The 18423-nt window shown below is 44.7% G+C and overlaps 1 protein-coding gene across 1 annotated transcript in view; it reads right to left on the reverse strand.

Moving 5' to 3' along the window:
- Nucleotides 1–258: 258 nt before the first annotated feature.
- Nucleotides 259–18423, reverse strand: part of LOC311012116 (neural-cadherin) — a gene marked incomplete at its 5' end in the record, with an annotated part of 428889 nt that continues 410724 nt past the window's right edge. Inside the window, 2 exons of the mRNA XM_084007453.1 lie at nucleotides 259–890; nucleotides 5856–6010. Coding sequence (XP_083863579.1) covers nucleotides 276–890; nucleotides 5856–6010 — 770 coding nt within the window. The 3' untranslated portion in view covers nucleotides 259–275. The remainder of the gene's footprint in view (nucleotides 891–5855; nucleotides 6011–18423) is intronic.

Below are 18423 nucleotides of genomic sequence, written 5' to 3' on the forward strand. Positions count from 1 at the left end.
ATAATGTCTGCTCCTGCAAAATTGGCATCCAAGGTAGAGGGAAAGCAGAGCGACGGGCTCTTGTCACGGGGACACTTTCATGTGTCTGTTAGGCCACCGTGTTGATGGACGGGGCTCATCAACCAGCAAATACAACACCTTCCGTGTCAGTTGTCAGCGAGTGAGTGGTGTGGAGCGATCTCCCTGTCACTCACTCTCTCGCTGTGTCTGATAATTGATTGTTTGGAGACGGCCCTTCTCAGTGTCTGGTCAGTTTGGCATGTGTGTGTCTGAGCTCAGAGGTCGCTGGTCTCGGCTCGCTCGTACAGCGCCCGCAGCTTCTCAAAGCGAGGCCCCCACTCTCGGAGAGTCTCCTCCCTCCTCCCCTCCCCTACTCCTCCCCCTCCCACGTCCCCGACACTCCCTCCGTCCAGCCCCGCCGAGCTGAAGGAGCTAAGGGAGCCGGCGGGCGAGCCCCCTCCTTCGGTGGAGAACACCTGCAGCGAGTCGAAAGGCCCCGTGTCCGGATGCTGGTCAGCGTCGCGGATGATCTCACACAGGTAGCGAGCAAGGTCCTGGCTGGAAAAGGACAGGGAGCGACGCGCCAGCTGGGAGGGGCGGGCCTGACCCTGGGCTGGGAGTCTGGTGGGGGGGACGTCCCTGCGGAGACTGGCGGTGGTGGCGGAGGTGGAAGCTACCGATGGGGGCAGGGCGGTAGAACAGGCTGTCCGGCTGAGGGGATCCAGCTGCTGGGCGGCGGGCGGGGCGGGGGGCGCCTGGTGGAGGAGATGGTGGTGATGGTGGTGGAGGGGAGGAGGCGGGTGGTGCAGGGCTCTGGAGCGGCAGTACTGGACCGACTGGGCCGGGCTCGGCTGGAGGGACTTCTGCAGCTCCGCCATGTCATAGGCATTCTGGACACACAAATAACATGTTCATTCACACACAAACACATACCAAGCAGAAAAGTCCCAGTTAGCACAGAAACTGCAAAAAGAGAGAGAGAGAGAGAGAGAGATACGAGAGCACACTGAAGAACAGGGCCAGAACAAGGGAATGTGTGGGGAAAGACTTGAGGCAGAAAAAAATAAATGTGACTCAGAGAAATAAAAAGATAGCAGAAAAACAATCAGCCCTCCTCATTAAGTTTACTGTGGATGTTCCACCTATTTAATTCAATGTGTTAGAAACACTGTATATATATATATTATGCCATATATTATGCTATTATATTACTCTGGTTACCTGTCTGTCTCTACATGTCAGCCCTGTGATATATACATATATATATATATATATATATATATAAAAGATATGAAGTGAAGTGATTCAGGTGAATCAGACAGGAGAGGATCTCTCTTTTTCTATCCATCTCTTATATGCACTGGTGCATTGGGGGTTTAGGAGCTGCCTTTACTTTCGTAAATAGTCTAACAGCCAATCACTTCAGTATGAATAGATTCCACCAAAACAGTAACCAAGGCAGCAGCGATAACAAAAACGAGGGATGTAGGAGGATGGAGATGAAATGGTACACACGGAGGAGGTGTGGGTCGCTTTGAAAAGCGATTATGTGATGAGTGGAAACTGCTGATTTTATTCCTCCAGAGAGCTTTGAAACAAGACTCTTGAGAATCAACTGAAGCATCGGCTTACTACATATAAAGGAATCCGGACTGTGTGTGTGTTTGTGTGTCTGTGTGTGTGTTTGACTGCAAGTAATTTATAGTGCGGAGGACAGGACCTTGAGGATATTTGGGTACTGATGAGGTGTGACAACAACCTGTGTGCGCAAGTCACTTTTCTACTGTGTGTGTGTGTGTGTGAGAGAGAGAGAGAGAGAGAGAGAGAGAGAGAGAGAGAGAGTGAGAGTGTGTGTGTGTGTGTGTGTTTCAATAAAATCTGTGATATTATGCAAGCTCTTAAGTACTGTTGAGTGCTTGTGGGCTATAGTCACTGTTGGAGAGAGGAAATAAGGATTTTGCGGGGGCCTAATTAAAATTGCTACCACACACACACACACACACACACACACAAACATCCCCTGTACTTCTATCGTCGTGAGGACCCTAACTGACATGAAGCATACCCTAGCCCCTTACTCTAACCTGAACCATTGCAACTAAATGCCTAACTCCAACCTTTACGGCCAGACTACATCAAAGCCTGCAGGGCTCATACTGTGTAGGGTTTTGTGATTCACAGGCTAAACAAGACGGTGAGCTTTGTTTTGCGATTGCTTATTCAGTCTTTGGACCCAGCAAAGCGCTGTAAAATTGAAACTTTTTCCCCTTTGCGTAGCCTAATATGCATAAGTTACAGCCCGTTCCCAGGGCGATGAATATCAGAGATTTGTTGCCCCCTCGGTGTCTGATAAAAGGCATCAAGGCAACCTTTAGTGTCTTTATGAGACACACCTGGCTGTTAAGTAATTACAATGTAAACCCATCCACCTCATTACTAAACTGTCAAAGAAAATACTCCAGGAGTTTAAGGTTGTAGTATTAAGACTGTAAAAACCCAAACAGGGCAGAGGGGACATGAAACAAACACAGGACTTTCAAGCAGGTAACCTGTGTCTGTGTCCCAAAGTGCTATTTCTTGATTTTGAAGTTACGTTAGTGACGTGTTTTCTGTATTTTTGTAAAGTTAACAACACTTTACTTAAAAAAACTACTAATTTTGTTGCCTCACAGCGAGAGGGTCCCAGGTTCAAGTCCTGGTTTGGGTTCCTTCTGTGTGGAGTTTGCATGTTCTCCCCGTGTGAGCGTCTGTCTCTACGGGCCCTATAGTTTCGTAGACCAGGCGTAGTCAGCGCGCAGTGCACCTGCGCCACGCCGACGGGGTGTGTCCCCCGCGACTTTGCAAGTTTCGTGCACCGCCCAGGCTAGCGCAGGCACGCCTCCCGTCTCGCCCACCCGCAAGTGGGAAAGAGGGAGGAGAAGAAGGCGTGAGTGGGAGACGAGGCGTGGAGTGGGATTAACACAGCCGATTCAGAGCCTGTCCACACGAAAACATTTTTAGTGCGTAAACGCAGAAGTCTTGTGCGTTTCGCCCTGCCGTCCAGACGGATCCGGCGTTTCCGCAGCGTGAAAAAGCACTTTTTTGAAACCAGCTCTCAGGGTGGAAAAGAAAAAAACGGCCCCCCTCTGTTTCGTGATCGTTTTCGTGTGGACGGCGAAAACGAAAACGCTGACGTCATCGCCCCGCTCCTCGACCCTCGAGCCTGATGGTGCGTGTCCACAGGCAGCGGTGTTTCCCCGTGTCCCATTGATTGTCTACAGTGAAAAGCTGTGCAATGCATTCTGGTAGCGTCGCGGCGAATGTCGAGAGACGGCGCGCGAGTTGGCCGCTCCTCATTTGCCTAAAGTTGAAGTCTAATCTACTTTATGCTAATCAGAGGCGCCGGGCTCGACTCGCTGCCTCGGGAACGCTCGCAAAATTTGTTGTTTAAAGGAGAGCGCCTGTCAATCATCCTCTAGTGGCAGCCCACCAAGCGTGCAATACTGGGAAGCGGCGCGTCCACACGCGTTTAAAATCGCCCCTGTGGACACGCACCTTGAAGGTGCGTGTCCACAGGCAGCGGTGTTTCCCCGTGTCCCATTGATTGTCTACAGTGAAAAGCTGTGCAATGCATTCTGGTAGCGTCGCGGCGAATGTCGAGAGACGGCGCGCGAGTTGGCCGCTCCTCATTTGCCTAAAGTTGAAGTCTAATCTACTTTATGCTAATCAGAGGCGCCGGGCTCGACTCGCTGCCTCGGGAACGCTCGCAAAATTTGTTGTTTAAAGGAGAGCGCCTGTCAATCATCCTCTAGTGGCAGCCCACCAAGCGTGCAATACTGGGAAGCGGCGCGTCCACACGCATTTAAAATCGCCCCTGTGGACACGTACCTTCACTTCTTCCCCCGCGACGTCTCCTAACAACAACAATAACGGCGGCCTCCGTGCTCGTAGCAGATATTCTGCTCGTCTGTATGACGGCGTATCAGGGCCGCTGTATGAAAAAAAACGGAGCTGAGAGAGGGGGCGATATTCCGGGGGAAAAGCTACTTTATTACGATGCTAACAAACAACCGCTAGCTAACTTCCCATGAATGTAGGCATTTATTTGTCTAATTAATCCATCCCAACGTGTGACAACGCCTCGTCAAGGTCCTTAGGGTGACGGCTGTTGGTGCTTATTGTTGGTTTTATTTATACGGGCCAAATTGTCATTTTATGGGTGTTTATTGATCGGGTGGTCACGCTCCGTCTCTTCTTCTGCATTTTTGTAGCAGAAACAGCGCCGCATAAGGGCCTGGAATATGTACTACAGCGTGCTGAGTCGTTTTCAGTGGATTCGTCTGGACGCAGATTTTCTTGAAACGACGCCAAGGCAAAACGGAGAAAAATAGTTAGTTTTGCTTCGTGTGTACAGGGCCTCAGATCTTCACCAATCAAATGAGCTCCTCTCCTCATCTTTAATGCGTTAGGGGAGGTGCAGTGCAAGTTTCGTCACTTGACAGCCCAATGACAGAAGCAGCGCCGCCGCTCCAACCACGCGCATCACACGCTGTGCGTGCGTAAAGTCATAATAATTAAAATGCCGATATTATATCACTATAGAAATTGTAGGCACATTTTAGGCATGTATATCACAAAACAGGGTCAGGGTGCACAGCTCATCATCTGCACTCCACAGCTGCACCGGATTCCCCGTCCAACACCAGAACGGCGGGACACTGGGACCTCGCGTGCCGCTCAGACCAGCTGTAGCCCCAACTCCGGTTCCAGCTCGCGGCAAAGTTGCGCGTTTCTCCATACTGCGGAGGCCCGAGACCAGGCACGACCTGCTGTATTTTTTTAAAATATTTTTTTAGGCATAGACTCATTTTATTGGCAGTGGATAGATATGAAAAACAGGAGAGAGAGAGGGAGATGTTTTGGTCCGAGAGCCTTCCGTTACGCGTGCCATCCGCCTTTGATCTGACGTCAGATGTGACGGGACAATCTATATAGATATAAATTCACATGTTGATTCAATTAGTTGCATTAAATAGTGTTTGTTGTGATTATTTATTGCATTTAAATGTGCCTGGAACTGTGGAAACCTGCCTGTGAGGCCTCGGTGACGTGTGCGCACTGCTGCCGGTCAGCCAAACTTCCACTCCGCCAGCTGTAATTCGCCTTGAATGAATGAACTTTATTTGCGCCTTGCGCCTTGTGCCGAGAGTAGACCAGGTTGGAGTTGGCGGGCTTTCGGCGAAGTCTCGGCGAGGCTTTTTGCCACGAAACTTCCGCTGCGCCAAGCTGAATCTGTGACGCCTCCCCCTGCTGCGCCGCCACACCCATCTTGGCGCAGGCGATCCACCAAACTGCCAAACTGACCGTGCGCAAGGCTGCGAGGGTCGAAACTTGCATTACGCCGGCTCCGCCACCCTCCGCCGCCCTGCGCTGCGCCACGAAACTAGGGCCCTACATGTCAGCCCTGTTTAGCAAGGCTTCTGTATGTGATGGTTGGAATGAGAACGTGTTGTATGTTATAACTTCAAAAAACAACGGTAGTCTACATCAGGGATAAAGTTTCTAAGCAACCACCAGCAGGTACTAGCAAAGTAAATGCCAATAGAAACTGTAGCAAATGCCATCAAGTCATTTCCTGTATATCATGGTTTTATAAAAAAAATAAATAAACAGACACGTTATGGCCTATGTCTGTGGAAAAGGGCAGCACACACCTGGCATAGAAGTATTAATAGAAGGCTGGCCTTCAGTCCTCACATACAGTAAGTAGAAGAACACATACATTCCAAATAGAAATGATCTTCAAAATGATGCAGTATAAAACATTTCACCTTCATGTGAGCAAGTGTGAGTGTCTGTGTGAGACAGTGGTGTACCTGGTCCTCCTCCCCGCCTCCCTCTTCATCATAGTTGAGGACGTTTTCCCGGATGTCCTCCCAGCCGTCATGGTGCGCTGAGACGTGGTAAACGCCCTCTTTCAGCCCTTTGTAGCTCCTCCAGCGAGTGTAGAGGAAAATCCCCAACAGCAGCACTACAGTTGAGAGAGACAGACGTGGAGGCTCATCAGTGGCAGGCTTAAGCATTATCATTTGGATGATTAACATGTTTCAGCCAATTAAGGTATGGCCCCATGGAGATGCAACTCTTTTTGACGTAGTTGGCCTTGAGCGTCATTTGCCAAAAATGTGAGCTGAAATGAGATGAGTCGTCGTATAACAAACTGCTGCTATTTGCCAAAATATATTTCAAGGATGGTTTTATGTTTTTACTTGAGGGATCTGTTGAGGGCCAACAATATTTCACACACACACACACACACACACACACACACACACACACACACACACACACACACACACACACACACACACACACAAAACAGAGTCAAAAACTTTTTCTCATTCTGGTGGAGAGAGGATTCTCAGTGCTGGCTAAATTGAGTATCTATGCATCCTCAGGAGATCAGTTTCACCACAGCAGGTGTTTTTAGCAGCGAACAAACTGAGTCAAATCCACAAGATACAGAGCAACATAAGGATTCATTTGGAGTCTTGTTTCTGGCTATAACAGCCTTTTTTTCAATCAAACAAGAATGGGTTTTTAGTATATAATTATTTATATATAATTTATTAGATTTCATTGAATTAAATGTAATGCTTTCCACCACAGGACTTTAACTTAACTTTCCAATGCCTTTGTATATTAATATGAGTTAACATCAGGTAACATGAAACAGGACACACATGTATTTAGGCCTATGTCTTCAGATAAGTTTGCGCAGAATTATTAGCTATGTTTAATTAATGTGGCCATTTATAGAGAACTGACAGATGGACAGATGGAGCTAATATATATATATATATATATATATATATATATATATATATATATATATATATATTTTTTTTTTTTTTTGTTGTTGTCGTAATTGTATTCATAATTTGCAAATTTTTCAAATAAGCAATTCCCTTAACTTTTCTTCATAGATATGCTTTTATTTCAACATATACTTCTTTCTACTAAATATGTGAATTAAACAACATCATATCAGAGCTTGACATGGCTGTCAATCCGATTTACAATTAAGAGATTACTCAATGAGGCTACTTTAAATGCAGCTTCAAATGTTTCTCCACATCCTCATTTCTTTACATTTCCCATATATCTCTGTAGTTGAGGGTAATTAAAACTGTGTGATTGCATGAGAGGCCTTGCAGGCATATAAAATGCTTTAGATTATAGCCACTGCAAGCAGTGCTAACAGTGTTTGGTTCTAAATGACGCACATAGATTCATAAAATGCGAGACGATGACCTGGCTAACGAAAACACAGACTATTTGTGGCCTGTTTCGTTTGAGCTACTTAGCCATGTTACTAATTGACAGCTGTTAACTTCAATTAAGAAGTCCATGTGAGAGAAAATAAGTGAAAGAAGAAAAAGTGATTGCTTTCAGTTCCAGTTCAGGAGGGGAAAAAAAGTGGAGGTGATTTAACTCAAGTAAAAAGCAGCATGCACGCACACACACACCCACACACATATGCAGTCTGGCATTGCTGTGACCTTTTCAGATGTCTAACAAATCCCCAGTGCCTTGTGTCATCCCTATCACCTCTTGCCTTAGTTAACACTTCACAACTTCACTGGCCCTTCCATAATATTAACCAGCTTTACACCCACAGAAGCTGTCACTGTTTCCATCTGCCATTGTTTCTCCCCTTTAATTGAGCCTTGCACTTTTTTCGGAACTCAAACTGGATCAAAGGGACTTTTTCACATCACAGAACTGCAAAAGGAGAAAACGTGGCAGAATCCGGAGTGAAATATGGCGATAACATGTAACAATTTACACCCACATTTAATGAATTGAGACTGACTTAAATCAGAGTCAGCCTTATTTTCAAATATTTGTAAAAAATAATTATTTTACAAAGGCTGTACAAAGGAGAGCTGCTGTTTAATCACATCTGAGCACAGCAGCAATCACGTACCGCAAACAATTTCCACCGGCAGCACTATAAATACCCCAGCTGTTGAAATCCTATTAATCTAAGATAAGTTATCAACGTGAAAACATCTTTGATCTTAAACAGTTCAAACACATCTTTTAAACACTTGCAACTCCTGTCTGTCCTTCGCCATCAACCTCTGCTTTTTTTCCATAATCCGTACGTCTTTCTCCTACATCACGGCTCAAACCGATACATCTTTTAAGCACACCAAGAAACAGCACTCAAACTGCCCACGAATTGATAACACCCCATTAAACAACCCACCCTCTGACAACTCTCTAAGAGTAAGTTCATTCGGCCAGAAACCAGCTGCAGTGTATGAGAGGAAAAATCAATATTCATTTAATATCAACTTGTCCGCCTCACCACAACTCCAGAGTCTGGCAGATTTATAAGATGAAATTGTTTCAAGAGATTCACTGTTTCATTTTTAGAGTGGCATTATGGCTTTTAATGGCGGTGAAGAAGAAGGGGTAAAAACCATAAAGAAAGTGAAAGGCAGGAGACGAGTGTTGACTGTTGAAGAGAGTGGCCTCGATGTTAGAGAGGCAGTGAATTGGCAAAAACAAGGTCACAGGTTCAGACCCCCGCCTCAACTGCAATGGTCCTCATTTACAGTGGGCTGCCCTGAGCTTCCCCAAGACAGAAAAACAGTGTTGAGAAGCAGCTGGTCCAGCAGCCTGCAGGTCTTCAAAGCCGATGACAATATGAGGCTTCAAAGTTTGGCAATATGAAAGAAATCAATATTATTTAATTCACTGAAGATTGTATACACATTTATGAATAAAACATTAATTCTTCCATAAACAGCTACATAATAAAAGTCAGGAGAAACTAACAAGGCAAACTCACAACTTGAGAAAAGACAGTTAAGATGGAGAAATGCTTTGCTGAACAAGTCCCTGTTTGACTTTGTGCAAGAGGGTTTAATACAATAAACATTTCTGCTGGCAGTTTCACTCAATATCACCGACACATTTGGAGGTGATAGCACGGCAAACGTGTAGCAATTCACCAACGGAGAGTAATGTAAATGAGGCAAAATACTCAAGTAAGTCTAAAGAAAAGCTTAGAATAGATCTGAGAGGGTAGTGATATTGTAAAAGAGATAAAGACGAAAGAACAAGACACAGACACACAAGGTCTCAGACGATGGTCTTTTTAGTTTAGTTAAAGCTATGGTCTACAATTTGGAATAAAAAAAGTATATTCAGTCTATCAGCTGTAGTCCTGCATAGAAATTGACCATGGGAGCCATTGCTCCGGAAGGCTTCCATTGGCTCGTACCCTCCATCCAATCCCCCATCTCCCCTGCTCCTCGTCATCCCGCCTCGTCCCCTCCCACTCCTGCCTCGTCGAATCATGGAACACTGAGGTTTGGTTGAGGGTGCGGGATCCTTTTTTCAAATCTGTCTCAGAGGCTCAACTGATTTTCAGAATGTAGACCATAGCTTTAAGTTAGTGATTTGAAGTGACGAGGTGTGCTAGCTAGCTGTTTACTAGCTGTTTCCAGCCTGTTGTTAAAATCACCGCTGTTCTAATAGGTTTGATCTGATTTGTTCTGTCTGTTTATTTCACTCTTTTATTGTTGATTTTATTGTTGAGCTGGACTATTGGTCCCTTAAGTGTTTAACTGTTTCATCCTGATTTTCCCATGTAAAGCACATGCTTGACCTCTTTTAAAACATGCTGTATGCATAAACATTATTATTATTATCCATCCATCCATTGTCTACCGCTTATCCTGTATTCAGGGTCACAGGGGGGCTGGAGCCGATCCCAGCTGTCATTGGTCGAAGGCAGGGTACACCCTGGACAGGACGCCAGTCTATCGCAGGGCCAACATAGAGACAAACAACCATTCACGCTCACATTCACACCTACTGGCAATTTAGAGTCATCAATTAACCTATCCCCATCCCATGTCTTTGGACTGTGGGAGGAAGCTTACACGGGGAGAACATGCAAACTCCACACAGAAGGAACCCGGGACCGACCCGGGGATCGAACCTGGGATATAATAATAGTATATCACCATCAACAACAACAGCAATAATAGTTATAATATTAATATACCAAATTGTACTGTTTCTGCAGATTTTTGGAATCATAGGCTAGCCTGTGCCCTAAAGAATCAATACAAAAGTAAAAAAAAGTTTCAGTGTGACTGATACACAACTGATTGGGTTAGAAATCAAGTTCTGGTACAAGATATGTCCATACAATACTGTAGGCTGTGTGGATGTGCAAACAACACACTTCACATGGACTCCATTAAGACTTTTTTTTCTCACTTGGGAAGAGAAATATACAGCAAAAAATAAAAAATAAATTAAAAAAATAGCCAAGTGGTGATGTGGATTGAGGGGCACAACAATTCTTATCTTGAGCTGCTGTAAGGGTTGACTATACTATACTGCATGAATCAATATCCTCTGTGCATTAGGGCTTCAGCCTATATGAGGGGGGAATACAGCTATAGATAGACTGAAGTGAAGAAATTGCAAATATAACAGTACTGGTGTAAGTTAGTAGAGTTTATGTCTTTGTGTTTACACCCCACCCCAGTGTGTGTGTGTGTGTGTGTGTGTGTGTGTGTGTGTGTGAGAAGAAGTGGCTAGTGTAAGCTCCATGGGGAAGTGAGCAAGGAAGCTGGAGGTCAGGGCATACAAGATGAATCTGCCCTGTTCAAAGGCCCTCTCTAGAGGGCAAACAGAGAAATGGAGAATTTGATCGGTATTTTGTGTGTGTGTGTGTGTGTGTGTGTGTGTGTGTGTGTGTGTGTGAGTGAGCCTGAAAAGAAAGATTATGTGTTTATTTGTTTACACTGCCTCCAAGGTCCCATGGTCTGTTTGACCATCACTCCTTTTTTTGTTGTTGAACTTTATCAATCTCTCTGCTTTGCCCTCCCTCTGTCTGGAAAGTAATCATTTCATTTTAATTAACATTTAAATACATGTCTGTTACTATGTCTATAACAATGTGGGAGTCTGTGGTGACATTCCCGGGAAAAAGAACATGCAGCAGCACGGTTTGGATGTAAAATCCCAAATCAAACCCGTGATAAACATTCATCACCACAGGTGCCGACAAAGTGAATGAAATGGAGATTTTGAAGATTTGTCAAGTTTCTGACCAACTGTTGCTTTTGACAACATCCATCACAACCAAGTCAAAGTCTTAGCGTTGATCTAACGTTATCTAGCCTACGTATGTTGACGGACTTGAAGTGAAACAGAAGAGGCAGACAGGACATAACGTTGGGAGGAATTTGATTTCATTTGTTCAGAAGATTCGCTCACGGCCATCTCTAGCTCTGTGCAGGGCCAAAGTTGTAGATTGACAGATGGATGGATGTCATGACATGATTGGTTGAAATTGGTTGGTGCTAACTCACGTATCAAAATAAAAAATATAAAGAAATTGATTTCTTGGCATATTTTTTTGTCATATTTTGTCAAACAGGTGCACAACATGACCGGGGATGGGATCTCAAAGGGTTAAACGACTAAGTCTGGACAACTTTAAAAATTACAACATCTCACCCAAACCAGTTCACTTCAACATGACATTGTCACAGTCCTTCAGAAGTCCTGGAAACAATTTCATTTGAAATTTACATTTACATTTACATTTAGGTCATTTAGCAGACGCTTTTGTCCAAAGCGACTTACAATAAGTACATTTGTCAAAAGAAGGAAACAAAGAAACCACAACGTATCATTGCCGATAAAGTAAGAGCTAAAAATAGAACAAGTGTTAGGTCCTCATCTGAGTAAAGTAGTACTTCAAGAGCAACAGTGCTACGATCAGAGTGCTATAGGTAAGGTTTTTTTTTTTGGGGGGGGGGGGGGGGGGGGGGGGTGTTAGTGGGTCATGCTATGTAGAGTCGAGGTGAAGTCTGAATAGGTGAGTCTTGAGCCTTTTTCGGAAGATGGCAAATGAATCTGCTGTCCTGACATTAGTCGGGAGTTCGTTCCACCACTGAGGCGCCAGAACAGAGAAGAGTCTGGACTTTGCTGAGCGACATTTGTTTGATTTCAGCGATGGTGGTACCAGCCGGCCAGCTGAAGTAGAGGAGCGAAGTGCTCGCTTCGGGGCATGAGGTTTGACCAGTGTTTGAAGGTAGACAGGTGCCGTTCCATTGATGGCCCTGAAGGCCAGTGTCATTGTCTTGAATTGGATGCGTGCTGCAACAGGGAGCCAGTGGAGGTCACGGAGGAGGGGGGTCACATGGGAGAATTTGGGTAGATTGAAGATAAGGCGTGCTGCAGCGTTCTGGATACGCTGCAATGGTTTAATTGCTGAGGCCGGGAGTCCGGCCAGGAGAGAGTTGCAGTAGTCAAGGCGGGAGATGACCAGTGCTTGAACCAAGAGTTGCGTTGCATCCTTTGTGAGGAAGGTCCGAATCCTGCGGATATTGTAGAGGGCAAATCTGCAGGATCGGGCCACAGCAGTGATTTTGGGCTGCAGGATAGTTGGTCATCGAGGATTACACCCAGGTTCCTCGCAGTTGACGACGGCAATACTGTGATGCCCTCGACAGTGACCGACAGGTCCATGCGAGGGCAGTCTTTCCCTGGGATGAAGAGGAGTTCGGTTTTATTCAGGTTAAGCTTGAGGTGATGTGCAGTTGTCCAGACAGAGATGTCAGCCAGACAGTTTGAGATGTGAGTTGCAATGTGAGTGTCAGAGGACGGGGGAAAAGAGAGGAACAGCTGGGTGTCATCTGCGTAGCAATGGTAGGAGAATCCATGCGATGTGATAACAGAACCTAGTGATCTGGTGTATAGTGAGAACAGAAGCGGTCCTAATACTGAGCCTTGGGGGACACCCGTGTCCAGAGAACAGGGTTCCATGTGACCTGAAAGGTGCGATTTGTCAGGTATGATGTAAACCAGGTGAGAGCAGAGTCAGTTATGCCAAGTTCAGCCAGAGTGGAGAGGAGGATTTGGTGGTTGACTGTGTCGAATGCAGCAGATAGGTCGAGGAGAATGAGAACGGAGGAGTTGGATGAGGCTCTGGCGTCTCGCAGGGACTCGGTCACTGTGAGGAGGGCCGTCTCAGTGGAGTGAGCAGTCCTGAATCCTGATTGATTAGGGTCTAGGAGGTTGTTCTGCGAGAGATAGGATGACAGTTGGTTGTAGGCGGCACGTTCCAAGGTTTTAGAGAGGAATGAAAGAAGAGATACAGGTCTGTAGCTTTGGATGTCAGTAGCGTCTAGGGTGGGTTTTTTAAGGAGAGGCTTCACGGTAGCTGTCTTAAAATCCGCTGGAATGACACCTGAGGTGAGGGAGGAGTTGATCAGGGTGGTGAGGAATGGCAAGATGTCGTGTGAGATGTCCTGGAAAAGAGAGGAGGGAATCGGGTCGAGGGAGCAGGTGGTGGCACGGTTAGATGTAACAAGTGCGTGAACGTCTTCAGAGGTGAGGGGGCTAAAGCTGGTAAGGCCATCAGAGTTGAGAGTTGGGGGAGATGTCTTCTGGGAGGGAATAGGCGTGAATGAGGAGCTGATGTAATTTACTTTCTTGGTAAAGTAAGTTGCAAAGTCATAGGCAGTAAGGGAGGAAGGGGGGGAGGGGTAGGAGGGGTGAGGAGGGAGGAGAACATGGAGAAGAGTTTCCTGGGGTTGGAGGCAGAAGAGTTGATATTTGCCAGGTAGAAGGCAGATTTAGCTGCCGAAACAGTTGAGGTGAAGTCAGAGAGGAGGTGGTGGTAGTAAGCAAGGTCCTCGTGCTGGCCCGATTTCTTCCATTTTCTCTCTGACGCTCGCAACAATGATCTGTTGGTTCGCAGAAGTTCAGACAGCCAGGGAGGGGAGGAAGATGATCGCGCAGGTCGTGAGATTGGGGGACAGAGAGTGTCCAAAGAAGAGGAGAGTGAGGACATCAGGATGGAGGAGGCTTCCTCAGTAGGCATTAAGGAGAACTGTTCTGAGGATGGTAGCGAGGAGATAACAGTTGAGGAGAGAGCGGAGGGAGTGAGGGATTTCAGGTTGCGGCGGCTGGTGACCATTCGAGGCGTAGAGGGGAGGGATGTGGTGGGCTTCATGGGGAGGGAGAAAGTCACAAAGTGGTGGTCGGACACAGTGAGCGGGGTAACAGAGAGTGCCGAGATGCCACAGGATCTTGTGAAGACAAGGTCAAGTTGGTTCCCAGCCCAGTGAGTTGGTGGAGAGGTTGAGTTTGAAAGGAAGGGTGACAGAGACGGCGTAAAATTCAAGTGCAGATTGGGGTAGGTGGTCCAGAGGAAGGACCTGGTAGGACCATCTGGGTGAGATGAGGAGCCCAGTTCCTCCTCCTCGCCCTGTTCGTCTTGGGGAGTGTGAAAACGAGTAGGCAGTTGAAAGGGCAGCTGGAGTGGCAGTGTTTTCTGGGGTGATCCAGGTCTCCGTGAGGGCCAGGAAGTGGAGAGTCTGCAGGGAGGCATACGCTGAAATGGTGTCCGCCTTCTTGACTGCAGACTGGCAGTTACACAGCCCCCCTAGTACTTCAAGTTCCTGTTGTGGAAAAATGAATCTGCCCAATAAAGATCAACAACCAGGATCTGCTTTTTCTCCAAGGTTTATTCCACTAAGTATTCTCATCTGCAGAGGAGGGACTGGTCACCCCTGCCTTCTGATGCAAAGGTTCAGACTCAGCAGGAACGACCCTGAGTCCAACAACAATCTCCCTTTTAAGGAGGAGGAACCAAAGGACGGATCATGTCCTATCTTACAAAGACAAGATGTACAGGCAAGGTCAAGATTTACAGAACACAGGCGTCATAGTCCTGAAATTATCTTATGTCAATGTGGCACTCATGTTCATATCATCTACAAACAGGCATTCATTTTCGTCATAGCATAACAGTCAGATGAGGAGATGCGGATCGAGTCAGCCTGACAAATATTCTGATTATAAAGTACAAACATCCAAAATTCCCATTACATTCCTTACCGGTGGAGAATGGAAAATTAACATGTCACAACTCCCAATGGCCTTTGAAAGCATTGTTAACTACTAGGAAACTAGGGAACTCAAAAATGAAAAGGCTGATGTCAGTTGAACGTCCTGCAGAGGCCCCTCAAAACATCCAACTCTGATCTCCTACACATCAGCAAGAAAAAAGGCAATAAATAAAAATCAGATCAACTTAAATCAGAGTTTATCAATCCAGAACAATCGCCCCCAGATGAAAATATGAAGAAGCTAAATGCTGTTAGAACTGAACTCAATCTGGTACAAACTGAATATGTCAAAAAGCTTTTGTTTTTTACGAGAAGACACTATCATGAATATGGCAACAAGCCTAGCAGCTTGCTAGCATACCAACTCAAAAAGAACAAGCTGACTGTACAATAAAAAGTATACGTAATTTACTCTTCCTCTTGGACAAAGCACTCATATATTACGAAATATGTTGGACGTCTTCCTGGGAACATGGGAACCTTTTATGAACCTTGACCTAGCCTGCTGATCTTGATTTGACCCTATTGTATCAAAAGGAGACACATGCTTTATGACCATAGCTGAGCTTTCCATTTTTTATTTATTTATTGTTATGTATATGTGTGTTTATGTATGTATGTATGTGTATGGATACATGTATATGTATATATATTATTTATACTGTTCTTCTTCTTCTTATTATTATTATTATTATTATTATTAGTTTGTATCCGTTTCAACATCTGTATTTGTTGTTTGTTAAATGTGTAAAATGAAAAGTGAAAAATAATAAAGAAATAATTGAAAAAAAACCATCCAACTCTGCCACTTTCTTTCAGACCAGAGGCACAATGTGGTGGCTATCTGATGAACAGCAAGATCCATTGTACCTTGAGCAGTTAAAATGGCACTACAAATGAATGAGTGTGTGTGTGTGTAGTGGGACTTTCAGTCAGATAATCAATATCTGAGCTCCTCTGCAATGAGATCAGCGTCTATGAGTACATCAACACAAATCAATAATATAGTATGGATTTTTTTGCTCATCAAACTATAATTTTGTTCACTGCGGTCGTATGTCTTTACACGCTCAATTTATCACTACTCCTCTTCTCACTGCTCACATTTTTAGTGCCATCGCTTGAACACAAGTACCAACATGTTGCAGCTAATAACCTGTTTAATAAGGTTTTCATTGGTTGCTAGCTTCAAATGACTGTCTAAAAATAATAGAGTTGAACACAAACCAGACAGATTATCTTCATTACAAAAAAGTAAGTCAAGGTGCCCCCCAATGTCATTTTGTTTGAAGTAATCCGTTCCATAGACACCTAATATAATCGTAATCATAATAATCATAATACCAATCATACTTATAACAATAATACATTTTATGTTATGGATGCCTTTAGAAAACACTCAAGGACACCATACAAATGAGCAATACAGTTAAAACAAGCAGCAAAAAGAAAATAGATCAAATGAAATGAAACCAAAACAATATATCTGGGAATTTGATCAAGAAAGAAAGTGCAGTTAAGCGGTATAGGCCAGGTGTGTTCCGAGAGAGGTTTTAAAGGTGGGAGAGGTGTGGTGCAGATGGAGAGTGGGAGAGAGTTCCCAGGATGAGGGGCAGAACGGCTGAAGGCTCTAAACCCCATCGTGGACAGGGAGGCAGATGGAGAGCTGGGAGGAAGAAGAGGATGGAGAGTTCGGGATGGAGGGTAAGGCTGGAGGAGTTCAGAGAGGTATGGGGTGAGATTATGGAGGGCTTTGAAGGTGAGGAGGAGAATCTTAAAATGAATGTGGTATCGGACAGGGAGTTGTTTGAGGATGGGAGGGGCAGCTGATACAATACTTCATCCTAGAGCAATGTCTGTCCAATACATCAGCTCGGTCCACATCTCTACCTTTCGCTCTCTTAAGGTAGCTGTGCTTAGTGTCGCTGTCTGTAGCTTCCTCTCTCCACTCGTCTCGTTAACAATCTAATGGTCCTTCCTTAACTCACCACTCCTCCTCTTGGAAAGATCATCGGGGTCATCGGGGTCACACCTTAATCTACTTGTATCTCAGCTATGCTTTTATATATTTCTATATATATATATATATATATATATATATATATATATATATATATATATGCACTTGTTAGAATTGCACCACCCATGGGTCAACGGGAATTTACAGAGTTCAATTTAATGACTGTGCTGACCAAAATTAATCAGTTAAGAACCAATCAATATAATTTCAATAAATCAATCCTTGAAATAGGGACCTTTGCTTATTCTACTAAGAAATATACACAGACAACGCCTTAATGATATATCAAGTCGGTAGTCGTGTGTGTGCGAGGCACTTTTTGACCGTGTCGGGAGACAGGAGCCGACCTGTGTTAAGCCAACAAGGGTCTTTGGTGATAACTCATAGGGCCCCGTCATGCTTGGCACAGAGGGACTCTGTGTAGCAGATAACAGTCTGTAGTTCATCATTTAGTCCTGAGCAAGAAAGAGTGTAATATTTCACACGTCAAGGTTCCTGTTGAAAAAGATTTTGAGGAGCCTTAAAGTATTGAGTTTTGAATGTAAATCTTCTTCCTGTTTCATTCAAGTTGGGAGGGGGCTTGCCCACTCTGATGGAACTCAATTTATTAAGTTCAGGTGTCATAGACCGGTGAGGGTGAGAATTAGAGAGCGAGAGAGAGAGAGGGAGAGTTAGCAAGTTAGCAACAACTCTAGCTGCTCCAGCTCAGGAACACTTAAGATGGGCTGACCTTTAAGGTGGACCAGCACTATTCTCCTTTAAGTGACAAGCTGCTCCTCTGAGTCTCTTAGTTTTTTTTAAAATCTATATTACTTTTAACTGTGTAACTGATAGCACAGTTAAACAGTTAATTATTAATATTCCTACTGCAAACCATCAGGAAACCATCAAGAAAACACATTTGAATGTTTTCAAAGTTACTGTTAGAACTGTAATTATTATTATTAAGTAGGCTACTATCAGTACTCGGCAAGTACTGAAATTTAAGTACTTCTACTTGGTCTGTGGTATCGGTGCATCCCTATTTGTTGGGGTTTCAAATTCTGGTGCTTTTACGCCTTCTGTCATTTAACTCTCCATTCCCACAACAATATACACAGAAAATGGGATTTTTTTAGGTATATTTATGAATGGTAATTAATCGTGATTAATCCACAGCCACCTTGTGATTTATCTGATTAGAACGTTTTACCGTTTTGACAGCCCTACAAAAAAACGGGCAAATCTGGCATGTATCTAAGACAAAGTTAGCAGCTGGCTCGATAAGAAAGTGGAGTCAAAGAGGCAGAAGTAAGTGGACACCAAAATCAGAGCTAAAACGAGGGTGAATGATAGACCTTCATTCAACTGGTGGCCAGAAACACAACTCCAAATGAATGCTAACTTAGCATCTGCTGGATGTGTAAATACCCACTACAGTCTATGGTAATAAATAGTTGCCAGCACCCAATTATACTGTGATGG

The sequence above is a fragment of the Eutrigla gurnardus genome, assembly GCF_963514095.1.
Source record: "Eutrigla gurnardus genome assembly, chromosome: 1".
NCBI classification, from domain to species: Eukaryota; Metazoa; Chordata; class Actinopteri; order Perciformes; family Triglidae; genus Eutrigla; species Eutrigla gurnardus.